Consider the following 15,122-nt stretch of genomic DNA (forward strand, 5'->3'; position numbering starts at 1 on the left):
GCTTGTCCGGACGGTATAGCTTTTGCTTGTGGTTATTGGTGACGTGTCCGGGGGAGTGGGCTGTCTGGTTGCCTTTTCCCTTAATACGTCGTTTTTTTTTTAATGTTTTCGATAATGGTTTCATGCGGTTGCGGTGTGCAGGGGTCTTGGGCTTGGAGGGCTTCGAATCTGTTTTTTAATGTGATTGCCATTGGTTGAGGTTGTGGGCTTCTTTTTTGTTTCATATTTTCGTTTTTATCGTCGTGCTCTTCTTGTGAGTCGCTTTCTTCTCCTTTTAAATTTTCTTGTTTTGTGTTTATTTTGTTCCTGGTTACCAGGTTTGGGGGCGGATTGAGTTTCCGCGTCTTTTGTGTAGCAGTTCTTATGCTGCTATCTTTAATTATTTGTTGTTTTTCTATTTTTCTTTTGATTCCTTTTTTTGACGAGCTTATGGCGGGTTCTGCCTCCTTGGTTTCGATTTCATTCCTTTCTTCTTCTATTTTTAAATTGTTTGTAGAGAGGTTGATGTTATCATTATTTTTTCACTGTTTAGCACTCTTTTTGTTTTTCTTTTTTTTTTTTTGCTCTCTCACTGTCTACTGTGCACTGTATAGCTTGCCGCGCTCACTGTTAGGGCCTACGCCTGTTTATCCCTTAGGGCCGAGAGGTCCGACCTGCTCGGAGGATTACGGTCAACTGAGAGTATGTACGTATGAAAGTGCAGAGAGTGAAACTGAAAAACAACCTTTTATAACTAGCGAGAATGTGAGACAATTGAGAGATAGAGATAAGATCAAGCGAACCGATTTTTATGGTAACCCAGTAACGTACGTAGCGAAAAAATTACCAGTGGATTTTAACGAAACGATGAGATCCGAAAAGAAAGAAATTATGTGGCTAAAGAAAATATTTCTCGAATGCAAAATAGAGATATTTAAGTATACGCTATGTGTAGATAATACTAGTGTCGTAAAATTAATTAAGAATCCTGAATTCCATCAAAGAAGTAAGCATATTGATATAAGATACCACTTTTTGCGAGATTTATACAATAGAGGCGAAATTGATGTAACATATGTAACAAGCGAAGAGCAACTGGCAGATATATGTACAAAAGCGTTGCCAAAACCAAGATTTGAATATTTAAGACAAAAGTTAGGTTTGAAAAATAAAAAAGATGTTAAGAGGTAATTGCTTATAGAGATGTAGAGTTTTTAGGGAGGGTGTCGAAGTGACTATCACTTCTAATATAAAAAAAAAAACTCTACATGATCTGTTTAGTCTTCTCGTAGTTTTTTTAGTAATAAATTAATTTGAATGGAAAAGAGAAAGGCAGTTGGCAAATGTATTTGTGAAGACATTGACAAAATCAAGGTTCAGATATTTACGACGAGAGTTAGAAAATATTCAGATATAATTGTTTGTTGGGATGTAGAGTTTTAGGGAGGGTGTTGAAGTGGTCACCACTTCTAGGAAAACTCCACATTTGGTCTTTTTAGCTTTCTCAAGCGCTGAAGCCATCGACAGCACATAGACAAAAGAATAGCAGGGAGGCAGACCATAAACTGTAGACAGGCGACGTTGGCTTCGGGGTTCTCAGTCATAAAGTAACACTGCTAGCGTGCGGATCTGGACCAGCTCAAATTGTATTCCTGTATTTCATTATTAAGTCAAATATATACTTTGTATCTTACACTTTATCCACGCGTTTTTCTCTCTTTATATACTGAATAACCTCAACAATTTTAGCCGCTCTATCTCCGCTAGTTTGCAGACTAAGAAGAACCGAGTTTAAAGTTGACGAACTTCTATACGATCGTGCGAAGTTAAGATTTGAAAGAACCAAATATTCGTTGCTCTCCAGGTATACAATTTTCATCGTATTATTTATTATTTTATTCTTTGTAACTTATAATTATTTACACATCATATCGTTCTTTATAACAATGTACGCATACGTGGATTCATCAATTACTTTTTTTTCTTCTTTTTTAGGTGGAGTTAGAACAATTATTAATTAGGCGAGAATTAACAGTTAAAATTACGGACGAATCGAGTCGCTATGGTTTTCATTCCTTGTTCGTCAGGAGCCTCGCTAAGGAAGCACGTCTTCGTCGGTGAAGCTTATAGCATGGTCGCGAAGAAGCTTATTTTTCAATTGGAATCATAAATTATTAAGCAATAACATAGAAATTTGCTTCATCCCGCGCTCAATCGCCAGGGACGTGTCGTAAACTAGGTATCTCCGCAGGGTAATTTGGAATTATATTACAGCGGTACAAGTTGCCGAACTTCCTCACCCGCACAGATATCGTGATCTTCTCGGAAAACTAACATCTCGTGTTAGTTCAAGTAGCGTCCCATCTTTGCCAGTAGAAGGCGCGCCAAGAGCACGTGAAAGGTTGGTCATGACACTCGCGGCATTCACACCTCGAACACAGAAAAAGATACTTGTTAACGTTCAAGCGGTTCAGATATTGTTCAATTTTCGCGCGACACAAACGTTGTTCAAACTTGGAACGCTACAGGCATTTTTCAACTCTGTTACGAGGAAACTTATACATATTCATTGAAGACATACGAAAGAATACGCGCTGTATTCGTTATCATGCGTTTTTTTTTATTAGAGTTCAGACTTTTATGGATCGTCATTATTGGAACAGCAAGCGTTCAGTTCTGTTCTTCCCTACGTACTCATAATCTTGGCTGATAACCGCCATTCGCTATATACATCGTTGCTATCGACGTCAAAGGATTAACACAGTCAAATACACAATCCATACAATCCGATTTGATTGATTTTAGATCTTGCATCAAACAGATCTCTATATAAACAGATAATTTCTGATTCTAAACATTTGTATCGCTTCTTCTTCCGCTTTGAAATCCTCTACAAACGCCTTTTATAGTCGTTCAACTTTTCAGCTCACAGAAAAGAACATTACGCGTATTCCTAGCAATCGCCCAAAGACTCGAACGTGTGCTTCGATAAAGCTCGCTTAACTTTCATCGACACATCGATAACTTTGCGTTCCAAGATGTTATTACGCCCTAGAATCCCTAACATAATTTTGTAACCAGAATTTCTGTGCAAAACAATTCCATCGCTTTGTCACGCTTAACGGCTCAATCATCGAAACATGTATCATAACGCACGAATTATGATAAAAAAGAAACTGTCTTTCGAATAAAAGCAATCCGTTTGCCAGGTGCGCTTAAGGATGTACAGGACGTCGACGGAGCAAGTGTACGAAATACAGCCGCTGGAGGGTAACAGTTCCGCTCAACGTTACACTCAACAGCCGAAACAACGATTCTCTGAAATGCCTACTCCGTCGGTTTCGCCGACGTCTTCTCTCCGAAAGCGCGTCTCGGAACTGCCAAGAGCCGCGAGTGCATCCGTTTCCGGTGCTGCGGGCATTGTCTGCTCTAATACGGATCTGATATCGATCCTAAGCTCGTTAGCGTCTTCCGCGACGGAAATCAACCGATGCGGCGAGGAAGCGCCGAGTTCCCGGGACGATAGCAAATCAAACTGGCCCGGAAAAACGACCGAACAGAAAGGAAGACGATCGAAGAGCTTCCGTTCCAATAGCTTCGACGTGTCGACATTGCACGGAGCTAAAAGTAAGCTTAGCGGATCCTCGAAAGCCGCTATTTCGACCTTTATGGCACCGTCGAATTGGTTCACGAAGAGACACCAACCGATGTCGAAGAAGCCGGAAGATTTAGTAACGGCCAGTTTAAGTCTCAAGTTCGATAAATCGAAGGTAGTGAAGGCGGTGAAGGAAACGTTGGGTAAAAAGTCCCCTAATAGCGAGGTCAAACACAAAGTCGTATGGGACAACACTAGTGGAACCAAAGTGGACGCTCAGCTAAGTTGTATTGCTCGTTACGATATCGTTTCTTGTTTAAGAGCCATCGTAGGTGAAAGGAGGAATGCAAGAACGCACATAATACGCAAAAATCTATGGCAGATTCAAAGTACAGTACTCGTTGTGATATTCGGTAAAGATAATAAGTTCTCCTATGGAGATTTCATTTTTCAAATTATTCTCGTACAGGTACGTGTTTGCATAAATAAATAACACACGGTCTCTGCGTAAATACCCAGGCCAGTTATAAATATTTCAGTTTGCCAACGATATCTCAACATGTGGGACACTCACATGTGTGCTACTTCGTGAGCGATGATAAAGGCGCTGGTCAAGCCTTCGTCTCGATTTAACGCGCACGATCTCGCGGGATCGCATACTCCTGACACAGGTGCGTAACCGGAAGGACCTCCTATATCTAACCGCGTCAACCATACAGCAACATCGAGATTTACGCCCTTCGAGGACAGCATCTTTCTGTTCCATTTGTTCACGTTCTCGAGAGATCGTCTGGCATCGCCACGGCGGACCTACGACAACGTTTAATATTTTCTTAATAAAAGCTAGCTAATATTACGAATATATTATATTTATTATTACATCATGCATTATATACTATATATAAATATTCGTCAATGATAATAAATATATGTGCAAGTAATCGTGTTGTTGATTGTAATCAAATGTAACTTGTAACGCTATTAGTATTTTAATCTTCCTGAAAAATGTTGAAATGTTGATTCGACAGCAGAGAAGAATAGCAGAAAAAGAAAAGTAAAAGGAATCGCAAGTGTCGTATATCAATGATATTATCATAGGTCTATAACATTAAATTAAGATTCCTAAGAGATGAAAAAGGTTTAATAGTCGATTATACAGATATTTCGGATACACGATAAATGCGAGGTTTGTCAATGATCCGTGAAAATTGTTTGTTTGGAAATTTGTTTCCAAGGGATCGTTCACGGTTGTCCAATTTAACAAAATGGAACTCGTTGCATTTTATCGATCTAAAACGTCATGCGCAGATATTTTGACCTATATAATTTATATACCATACACTGTACAGATAAGTAGAAAATAAAATAATTGACACTCGCATAGGCGTATCTCAGATAGTTACTACTTTAGTTAAATGATTTAATTTAATGGAAATCGCTTACCATAACGTCTCGTTTTTCCGCGTATAAAATCATTCGTACGATCACTAGAATCATGTTGGATTCGAGCGATGGGTCCATGTAAATTGCACTGACCTAGGATTAAAATACGTACGAAAATGTAACAGGCGTTAAAACAGTATTACAGCCTTACAAATAAATTATTATTCAAAACTCTCGTAAATACATCGTATCTTATATAATTTTCCTAAAAAATTAATTTTATTCGTTATATTTATCTTAGGAAATGTACGTTATTAATCTCAACAGCATTGGAAAACCAATTACCGAATGGCTGAAATTAATCGATTACAAAATTCCATTACGGATAAATTATTCGCTGAACTTTTTAAAAGATACGTGCAAGCTTTGAACAGTGTAAACAGAAAATACAGAGCTTCCGTCCGAATATACGATCGAGATGTTTGAAAGCAAGTAGCGTACCTTGAAAATACAGAGATACGCATAACTCTGCCCTATGTTTCCCGGTTGCTTGCGTACATATGTAGGAGGAGGTATTCTATATCTAAGTATAATAACAGAATTTCGTTTGGTATTACTTACGATGTTTAAAAGAGCCAAGATATATTGCTGTACTCGAATTCCATGAAAACGGAGTAATCAGCAGCTATTCCAAGCTCTAGCCATCGTGGCGGCGAATCCTTAGCAGCTGGTCTTTTCTCTATGAAATGACTTATCTTAGAAATCGACTTATCTTCCACGAAATTAGAAAGTCTACTCGACTCGACTTGATAGCTTAAACGCATGATTATTAAAAGCATAAATTAATATCTACGAGCAAGTATTCGTGGAATAATTATTATGATATAAATAATTATTTCAAAAGTATAATTTCAAAAATATCAATTCGGTATCACCGTGAATTTCATCCTGCAAATTTCTTTAAAATTCTTGACAAATTTTGGTAAACGTATTCCTCCAGCAAATTTTTCTATTTTTCTATTTTTTTACATTAAATTAGGCAAGATAGATAAAGATTCGTGCAATGGACAATATACATATGTGTAATAGACAGGGAATAATAAAATAAATTAAAAACAGCGAAATATAGATGAACGTGTAGAAGATCAAGCGAGAGTGGAACGCAATAGGGAGAATAATTGTAAACCGAGTTCCTTTTAAGGCTGAAGATAAGCTATTCTTATATTACATGCTGTTATTATTACTTTTGTACACGATAGATTGGAATATCAGTACAATTTCTTTCTTTCAGTAATATTCGATGATTCGTTAATTTATTAACCGCTATATTGTACGTGGTAAGTAGAAAAGCAACGATTGTACAAGAATGGCATTTGGAAAAATATTTGACTTACTTGATAATCTGTTCCTTTGCCATTTAGGACCAGAGAAGTATCCAATTTCCTCGGGATTTGTTATTTTATATAGGTTGGGGTTGATAATCAATCTCGGATCCACTCGGATTGGTTATCACACCTTTTATTTTCTCTCTTATACAAAACACCAAATCACACAGCAAACGTCTAAACTCTCCCAATGCGTCTTAGCAATTAAGGCGTGGTCGACTCCTATGGCAAAAGAGCGTCGTTAGGAGTCGTACCAACATAACCCTAGTAACCTTTTAGTAACTAGCGGTCATACCAACTGAGCATTTCTCAACAGGATTTACGTCGATCGATAATTCTTCCACTATTGTATCGTTGTATTCTGTGGAGACATCGTCTTTTTCATCGTACAGAATCAATTTCTCAGCTTCTGGGTATTCCACGTCGAAGACGTCACCGGAAAGATTATAAAATCCCTGAACATCGTGGCTTAAGGAATCGCGTTTGCTTCGTTTCGACTTTCTCTTACTTTCTTCAACTTCAAATTTATTCGATTTCCCTGTAACCGAATTATCAACGTTTTACCACGTTTGCCTGTCTTATCTTCGCTATTCTCGTTACGGATAAAATGAAAAAATAGTTGCAAAATTTCTGAAATTGTAAATACGACCAGACTGGAACGTATCAACGACATATACGGTGTCACAAAATTGTGACAAGTCAATATTCCAGTTGTTAGTTTGTTGAAATTACGCCACCGCTGATTAAACGTATCACGCTTTAATAGAAAATTCAATTTCCCAGCGGGGAAAATGGAATTTTGCGCTAATTAAAGTATTGCGCTTTTGTACAAAATTCCATTGTTTTCTGTTGCCCGCGAAAATGCAATTTTACGACGGACATTTCAGACAAATTTCCATCAGACGGCTTTCCATCCGTAAAAAAGAATGCTATCTATAAAAGTGTCAATGGAAATTGATCAAAGTAACGTCAAACAAACCCGTTTAAACAGCGAGGTAAGTAGACCAATTGCTTTTAACAAAACCTGTATCGTTGCTCTTAACCGTTTCACTTTTAAATATCAATCGGCGCTGTTCCTCATTAAAATTTCGATTTAAATCGAACGAGAAATACAGCGTAACACTTGGAATTTTCTATCGTTTCTCAACCATACTTCGAACATTTACGTCGCATTCTTCGATTCATAGGATCGCGATGTTGGATTCTTCGATTTCGATACAAAAACGTTTCACAGCTTTCGACGCGGGAAATTTAATTAAGAGAACAAATAATTTGTTTATAAACTGCCAATTACGTGCCTTGAATTTCCGATATATGCAATAAATTTCATTGCTACTTGACCTGAGTGGGTCATAAAGTTGCAACCGTGTAAACCGTGCCACGTAATTTTATTGCATTCAATTTTCCACGTTTCCAACAATTTATCAAATTAGAATTTATCCGCGCATCGTACGAAATTTTTCATAAAAATTGATTAATAATAGTAGATATATAGCTCCTCGTATTCGTAAAACAGATTTTTAATCTGTAAACAACGAGTCGTGGTAATTACGATACGATCGATTTTCAACTTAGCAAAATTTGTTTCCATTTAACATTCACATCCAGATTGTATTTCCTTTGTAATAAATTAATTATATAATTAAATAAATTTATTATTCGAACCGATATTCAGATACAGTTCGAGTATACTTGATAAATTTTCAGACTCGATTCTCCAAGTCGAAAATGAGAACGTTTTATCCTATACTTTTTCTTCATTTTTCCACAAGGATTCGCGTTGTTCTCGCTTTCAGACATTGTTCCGTTGCATCCTGTATATACGGGGTGTGCCAAATTTAAACCGTCAAATTGTAAGTAGTTGATTTACAGACAAGAAGAAGAAGAAGGAAGAACTTTATATAATGTTCGTCAACGGACGTTTCTTTACAGAATTACAAACGAGTATCGTTCGTACGAAACAGGTAACGACGCGTTTTCCATCGCAGCGTGCAAAAGTTCGCTGTATTATCGTGTCAGCGCAGTTGCATGCTTTTCATCATGCGACAACAAGCCCGTGTCGTTAATAGCTACAATAATGATACAATGAAAAATTATTATCTGGTATGTTTGATTGGTCGTTGGAGAACGTTGTCCGCGTGCTCGGATAGAAGCCTGACATCGATCAACGATGGGAGTAATACGATCTCGTACACACAGTTGCTAACAATTCGATCGAGTTGCAAAAACCGCGTGTTTTTACTCGTTGCGCTAGTTGTTCACGCGAACTCGCATCTCCAGAATAAACCTTCCGTTTTACAGTTGCGAAACCATAAATACAGAAAAGAAAGCGCAGTTCTTGAAACTCTGACGAAACGCTGATAATACGGTCAATTGTCGCGTGCCGTGGAATGGAAAATTCGTCGTTACTTGTTTCATACGTACGATACTTGTTTGTAACTGTGGAAAAACGCGTTTATTGCCCAGCTTCGTACGACATGTTTTTCGGTAAATATTTACAAAGCGGACAATCTCGCCATATTCAACGGCTTTGAAATATGTTTGCCAAGGCTAATATTCCGAACAACTTTTTCCTGTAATACTCTTTACCGTCGCTCTGCTTTCCGCGATATTCGCAGCAATTTCTGTCTCGACGACAGCGATGATTTCGTAGTTTCGCTTTTCTCGATATCACTGCTAAAGCTTTTCCTACCTCGAATAACGACGCAAAGCTTCGTATGAATCGTATCTATCCTGTTACTTGATACGCGAATTTAATTCGAGGTAGCCTCAGTGATGTTTCTTCCCTGTGCGAGTTGAAAATGATTATCAGAACTGCATATATATATATATATATAAATGTACGGACATCAACGTCCGAGACGTTCGTCCATGCCAAACGGTAACGCGTACAGGAAACATTTGTTCAAAATGACTTTGACTTTAGCTATATTTTTAAATTGGAATTAGCTAATGGTCGTTCGCTTTGTAAATGATTATTTCTTTTTCTCCTTTTTGCCTGCAGATTAAGCCCTCCCTGTTTGACGGTTTAAATTTATTAAATTAAATTTATTAAACCGAATATATATATATATATATATATATATATATATATATATATTCGTTTGTACTACGATTACTCTCATACTCTATGTATGGTATTATAATATCGACGCTATCAGTTCTTACAGTATCACGATCAGAGTCAATTTTAGAATAGAAGAAGCAATTAACGGCGGATCGCAAAGTAAGAAGCTTATAACATAATTGGCAAGGAAGTCGGTAAATCGATCAACCAATCACCTACATCCAACCGTCTAACGAAAGATGAAAAGCCATCGCGATAACGATCCTTCTCACCTGCAGGATTTTCCGGATTCACAGACACGAAGCTCGAATTATTCCTGATCGACCACCACTTTTCGTTTTTCGGCTGAAACATCACATGCTGGCCATTCGTCAGCGGCTGAACGAAGAACGATCTCTGCCCGATCAACATCAAGGCGTACACTTCTTCTTCGCATATCGTCACGACGACGAAGGAACTCGCGTCTCCTTCCAAGCTGCCTTGTCGAAGATCGCAGTTCGCCTTGGCGTTACGTCGCTCGGACTTGGTTTTACCCTGACGCACCCAATTCACGGTGAAATTCGACGACAGTATCAATCGATCGTTGGCCATGGTCCTTAAGGTCCAGTTGCTGATCTCGAGGAACACCGGCTCTTAGTGGAGATACTCGCGCCAAGTTTCTCGGTCTTCGTGGGTCGATCTTCTGTTCCGCGCGCTCTCATTCGGGATCACTCGAGGGTAAACGATCTCGTACTCCTGCAAGCTTTGCAGAAAGTCGCTCATTCGCGACTTAGTAGCGATCGTGCCGAGCAGCCACGTGGCGAGGAGAAAACTGGGAAGTTTCGATCGCGTCATGTCTCGCGCGCTTTGATCGAAATTTCAATAGGATTTTCTGGCTACCCAGAACTCGCCAGGCATGCTCGTTCACTCGCAGACGTAGTTATCGCGATGAAAGCAGCTAATTCGCAGACCCGATATTCTCATTTCATTTCGCCGGTTCGTAACGCTTTCGAAACGCCGTGTCATATAGACGCGGATGCGACGATACTCTCGCGTTCTAACATTTTCAATGTCTCGCGCTTTATCACGTAGCTCGCGCGGAAGTAATACGAAGGTGAATCGTTGGTTTTAATACACAGGGTGTTGTTTAATCGATCGTATAATGGAGAAAGGAACGATTCTACGGTACACCAGAGATGAAATGAAATCATAGAATGCAGTGGTTTTGTAGGTAGTGCTTTATCGAAAAGATTAACCGTGAATATTTGCTCGACCTATTTATACCAAATTGATACAGAATCTTAAAATACAGACGAATCTTTCTCAATTTCCTTCGATCATCGTCTCTAGGCGTTCGAAACTGCCTCGTTGAATTCGAACGTTCGTCGATTTCCTTCGACGTCTTTCAATTTCTTCTTTTTTCAATCGCCGTTCGCCTTCTCAAAGCTGTCTTCGAACAGAATTCTTAGAACGACTTCCAATTCCTTTCGATTCGTCCAATCGTTTAGCTTTACGAAACTGTTTCGCTAAACTCCTTTTTCCACTGTACTTGCGTATCGTAACCAACTCGTGGGCGGTAACTCGCGTCGATTAACGATTCACCACCAGTAAAGTAACCGGGAATGCAGCAAACTAGTAGTCGGTAGAACGAAGCGGAACGTAAGTGGAGCGAGCGATAAGAGCGATCGCGACAATCGCACGCCTCGCCGTGCGATTCCCACACGAACGAATCATCAAATTCGAGCCAAAGATTCTCACCAACTCGAAGATTCGCGCCAGTATTTTCCACGCGCGCGTCACAGAAATTCGAACGACTTTCGCGAAAAGGACGGAAGGATAAGACGATCGATCGGATCTCGGGTCGATCGCGATACCCCCGGACAGAAGGTTTCGACGAAAAAGTGGAGTAGACGCGACGAAGGAGCGTCGTGCAGCAACTGGTGGCCAATTTATTCACCACGTGCCGTATGAATTTAATTTTCTTTCGCGCAAGAACGATCCACCATCGGAGAAAGTAGAATATAATTAATTTCGATCTCGTGTCGATCGCGACGTTCCGGATGGAACGTTTCGCCGAAGAGGTGGAATAAACGCGACGAAGGAGCGTCGTGCAGCAACCGGTGGCCATTTTTTCCACCACGTGGCACCACGTGGAAATTTAAACGTTTTCCATGAAAATGATGCACCATCGGTAAAAGTAAAATACGATAATTAATCGGTCGTCGAGTCGAACGTGATATTCCGGATAAAATTTTTCGATGAAAAAAGTGGAGTAAACGCGACGAACGAGCTTCGTGCTACGACTGGCAGCCACATGGAGGGATGAACGCGGCTGGAAACGCACGCGAGTGCAGCGGCGAATTGTGCGTAAGAGTAAGCGCGAACGCGAGACTGGAAAAAGCACCAGCGCTTACCGCCCACTGAAGTTCTAATAATGGCAGCTTTATGTGCAATCACCGAGAAACGAGGATGCTGGCGAACGCATTGTTCGACCCCGACCGAGACGATTTAACAAGGGCCGAGGATTTCATCTTGAACGTTGCTCTTGTCACGACCGGCATACTTCAAATCCGATGGACCGATGATGGAGATAGAGATGTGGCGGCCTTGGCGACAATGTTGTGTACAATTTTCTAATGTTATGTGTCCACGAGAAAATTCCCATTCTATTGGGTTTTCTCAAAAGTTTCTTTCGTTTTATAAGGAAGTGACAGATGCACATCATTTTTTGTGTTACATTATGATCCATTTTGTTCTATTAGTAGAAAACGGATCATACAAAATTCAATAAAATAATATAAAAGAAAAAATGTTGTGCATCTATTATTTTCTTATAAAACAGACAGAGACTTTTGGAACAACCTAATATGTTTCTCATTGACATCCTTGGGAATTAAGGAGAGGATAATGGAAAAATGGAAATCGATAAAAAGTATTTATTATTATATCGAGAGTTTTAATGAGTTTTTTTTTTTTTAGAAAAGTTTGTTACTTTATACAATTTATTGGTAGTGTATTGCTATATCAATTTTTCTAAAATTTACAATTTAAATTACATTGGTTCGTTGAACGATCGAGTAATAACTTAGCAGTGTTTTAAATCTCATTCTCGTAGATTTGATTGTATTTGTAATTATTATAATTATGAGCATCGTATTCTTAAGAACATCCCCTTTTTATATTATCAATTGTTCTTTGATTTATCGACATCATTAGAACGAGAACATCATTATTATTTTCTTATTTCTGAGCTTCGTATTATCGATATCGTCGTAATTTTATTGATTTATTAATCAATATTCATCGTAATATTATTATGAAACACATAAGGAATGAAACTCCATGTACACATTTATAAAATGAAAACAGCATTTTCATTGGTAATGCGATAAATCTTATGTATCGTGTTGTTGTGTAATATTACAGTGTATGTTACAATGTACGTATAAACGCGTTAATAGAACCAATTATTCTCATCGGCGACTAAAATGATTCACGATCGTGTGTTACTTCGTCTGCAATGTCAGGACGGATACATGATAATTGTTAATGTAATTTGTAATACTAAAGCTAGAAACAGATCGATCCCTCTTATCGTCAGATCGTTCGCAGCACCGGTACCGATATTGCAAAACGATTTCTCGCAGCAAGTGGTGCAAGCGGAGAGTTTTGTTCGTTCACCGACCACTATACATCCGGAGTCGCATTTGTTAGTACACTTTCTCTCCACCGACCAAGTTTGTGGACTAGACGTTGAATCTTCGGTGCTGGTAGTGTAAGAAAATCGCTTTACCTGAAGAGAAAGAAGCAAACGTGAAAGGAATATTTGCAGATTTTAAACTTTCACGATGTTCGTTATATGACATGTCCTAGCGGATCGCAAGAGACACTCGTACGCTAAAATATAGTATTTCTTTTAATTTTGTCCGAGTACGAGCTCATTTTGGGCGGCATTAAACCACGAACTTGATAGTATCGAGCGAAAAGAGAAAAAAGAAGACTGAAAAGAAAAGATGAGAAAGAATTCTACATGTACGTAGAATGATTCTTGATACTAAAATTAAATTAATATTTGCAACAATTCCTTGTTTCACTCTGTATGACATTTCACATTGGAACGAACACGAGTGAGTGTGAACGTAACATATTTTTAGTCAAGGGAATATCAATTTTCCAGAATATCTCGCATCATTTCCAGAGAATACGGCTCGTTCATGGTTAATTCGGTCGGTTAATATCGATTACGGATTTCGTAAAATTTTTGCCGTGTATGTGCAAACTGTACAATTATATCATATCCAATATCATTGTTGATTACCAATAAATAAGAAGAACAAATAAAAAATTGCATTTGCATATTCCCTCAAATGTGTACACCATGTACATATGTTCCTATAAAGCGGATTCAATTTCAATAAAGTACGTAATTATTATGAAACTGAATTGATCGACTATATTGAACATTTCCAAACACTAAAATCGCGTTATGAACGAAATGAAACTGTGGCTCTATCTTGAACAGCCTTCTCTCGCTCTCGTGTTGACGATAACTAATATCGCTTTTAGCTAGCTGTTTGCTATATTCTATTTGCTTTAAAAGCACGCGATCAAAGCAAAATATCAAACATCTGCTGAAACACGTGCGTGACCTGTGTATAATCAACAAGCGTTTGAATCGCTGTTATCATTTGTCATTACCATACAGGTCCTTTTATCACCAGTGCACTTGTGCCCGAAAGTGGTGAAGTTTCCGGTCAGATTGGCGCATCTCTCTCCATCTTCCATTGTATCACACTGATGACACCATAAATCGTTTGCTCGTTCCGACGCTGCGTGAGTTCGATGTTCCGTAGTTAACAGTTGGCCTGATCATCGGACACAATCAACCGACAAATACGTATTAATTAATAGAAATCGTGATTTATCCTAGATTTCTAAAGATTATTAAAATCGACGTAGGAATCGGACGTAAGACGTTGGGCAAATCGTTGTCTACTTTTTAATGCTTCGCATCTTTCTCTCTTTTATTTCTTAGAAATTACTTCCTTCTACTTCTTCCTTTCTTTCATTTTTCAAACAAATGTGTCGTGCTTTCATTAACGTCAGATTTTTGTACATTTTTGTAAAAATAAATAGATATTAGTCTTGACTTTTACAGACACATCGGCGATATGCGTAAGATGAAATTTCGTCGCGTTCGTTGACAAGATTGCTAGGAAGATTGCGGAAAGGGATATCATCGAGGAAATCGTCTAATAAGGTGAAACATCGGTTTAGGTTTCTTATTTACAACGGAATTCTTCGGATGTTTAGCTTTTCCGTCGAATAGCGTCTCTAACGATATTTCGCCAAATTTTCCTGCTGTTCTTGCGATACGTCCGACGGTAAGACTTGGCAAGCAAAATATCGTAAACGTATCCGGAAATTACGAAAAATTTATTTCGATTTATTTCAATTAAACGTATTCCGAGAGCAGCAAACGTATTCCTTATCCATTGGCAGGTAATCAACGAAATCATACACGGGTACTTAAAAATACCTACAGTTATGAAAGATATTTCCAAGTTCGGAAAAACGCTTCCACGCAAGTTTGACCAATCGTACCAATCCTCTAGAGTTTCAGCTTCTTAACAGATTGGATCATCTCCGAAGACTAAACAGACGGTATACGACTACGTTTGCATCTATACGACAATTGGATCTACGCAAGACTGCAGATTCGATATCCACGAAA

The 15,122-nt window shown here is 38.6% G+C and overlaps 1 protein-coding gene and 1 long non-coding RNA gene across 2 annotated transcripts; both read right to left on the reverse strand.

The window, feature by feature from the left end:
- Positions 1-1,846: 1,846 nt before the first annotated feature.
- LOC126927998 (A disintegrin and metalloproteinase with thrombospondin motifs 3-like) lies at positions 1,847-5,622 on the reverse strand. Its single transcript, XM_050743951.1, has 4 exons — positions 5,579-5,622; positions 5,018-5,110; positions 4,149-4,384; positions 1,847-2,409 (listed from the first exon to the last, which is right to left on the reverse strand). The coding sequence occupies exons 2-4, from the start codon at positions 5,093-5,095 to the stop codon at positions 2,328-2,330; spliced, it is 396 nt and encodes a 131-aa protein (XP_050599908.1). The 5' UTR covers positions 5,096-5,110; positions 5,579-5,622; the 3' UTR covers positions 1,847-2,327.
- Positions 5,623-5,625: 3 nt separating this feature from the next.
- LOC126927999 (uncharacterized) lies at positions 5,626-12,000 on the reverse strand. Its single transcript, XR_007716138.1, has 3 exons — positions 11,803-12,000; positions 6,352-6,880; positions 5,626-5,696 (listed from the first exon to the last, which is right to left on the reverse strand). It is a non-coding gene; the product is annotated as an uncharacterized LOC126927999 (long non-coding RNA).
- Positions 12,001-15,122: the final 3,122 nt, after the last annotated feature.

Source organism: Bombus affinis, unplaced genomic scaffold, assembly GCF_024516045.1.
Source record: "Bombus affinis isolate iyBomAffi1 unplaced genomic scaffold, iyBomAffi1.2 ctg00000422.1, whole genome shotgun sequence".
Lineage (NCBI taxonomy): Eukaryota > Metazoa > Arthropoda > Insecta > Hymenoptera > Apidae > Bombus > Bombus affinis.

Coding starts and splice junctions, on each gene's coding strand:
- LOC126927998 (XM_050743951.1), bottom strand. CDS start 5,095: ATGGACCCATCGCTCGAATCCAACATGATTCTAGTGATCGTACGAATG. Junction 4,385..5,017: donor CGGAAAAACGAGACGTTATG/GTAAGCGATTTC, acceptor ACGTTGTCGTAG/GTCCGCCGTGGCGATGCCAG. Junction 2,410..4,148: donor GCTCACGAAGTAGCACACAT/GTGAGTGTCCCA, acceptor TCTGTGTTCGAG/GTGTGAATGCCGCGAGTGTC.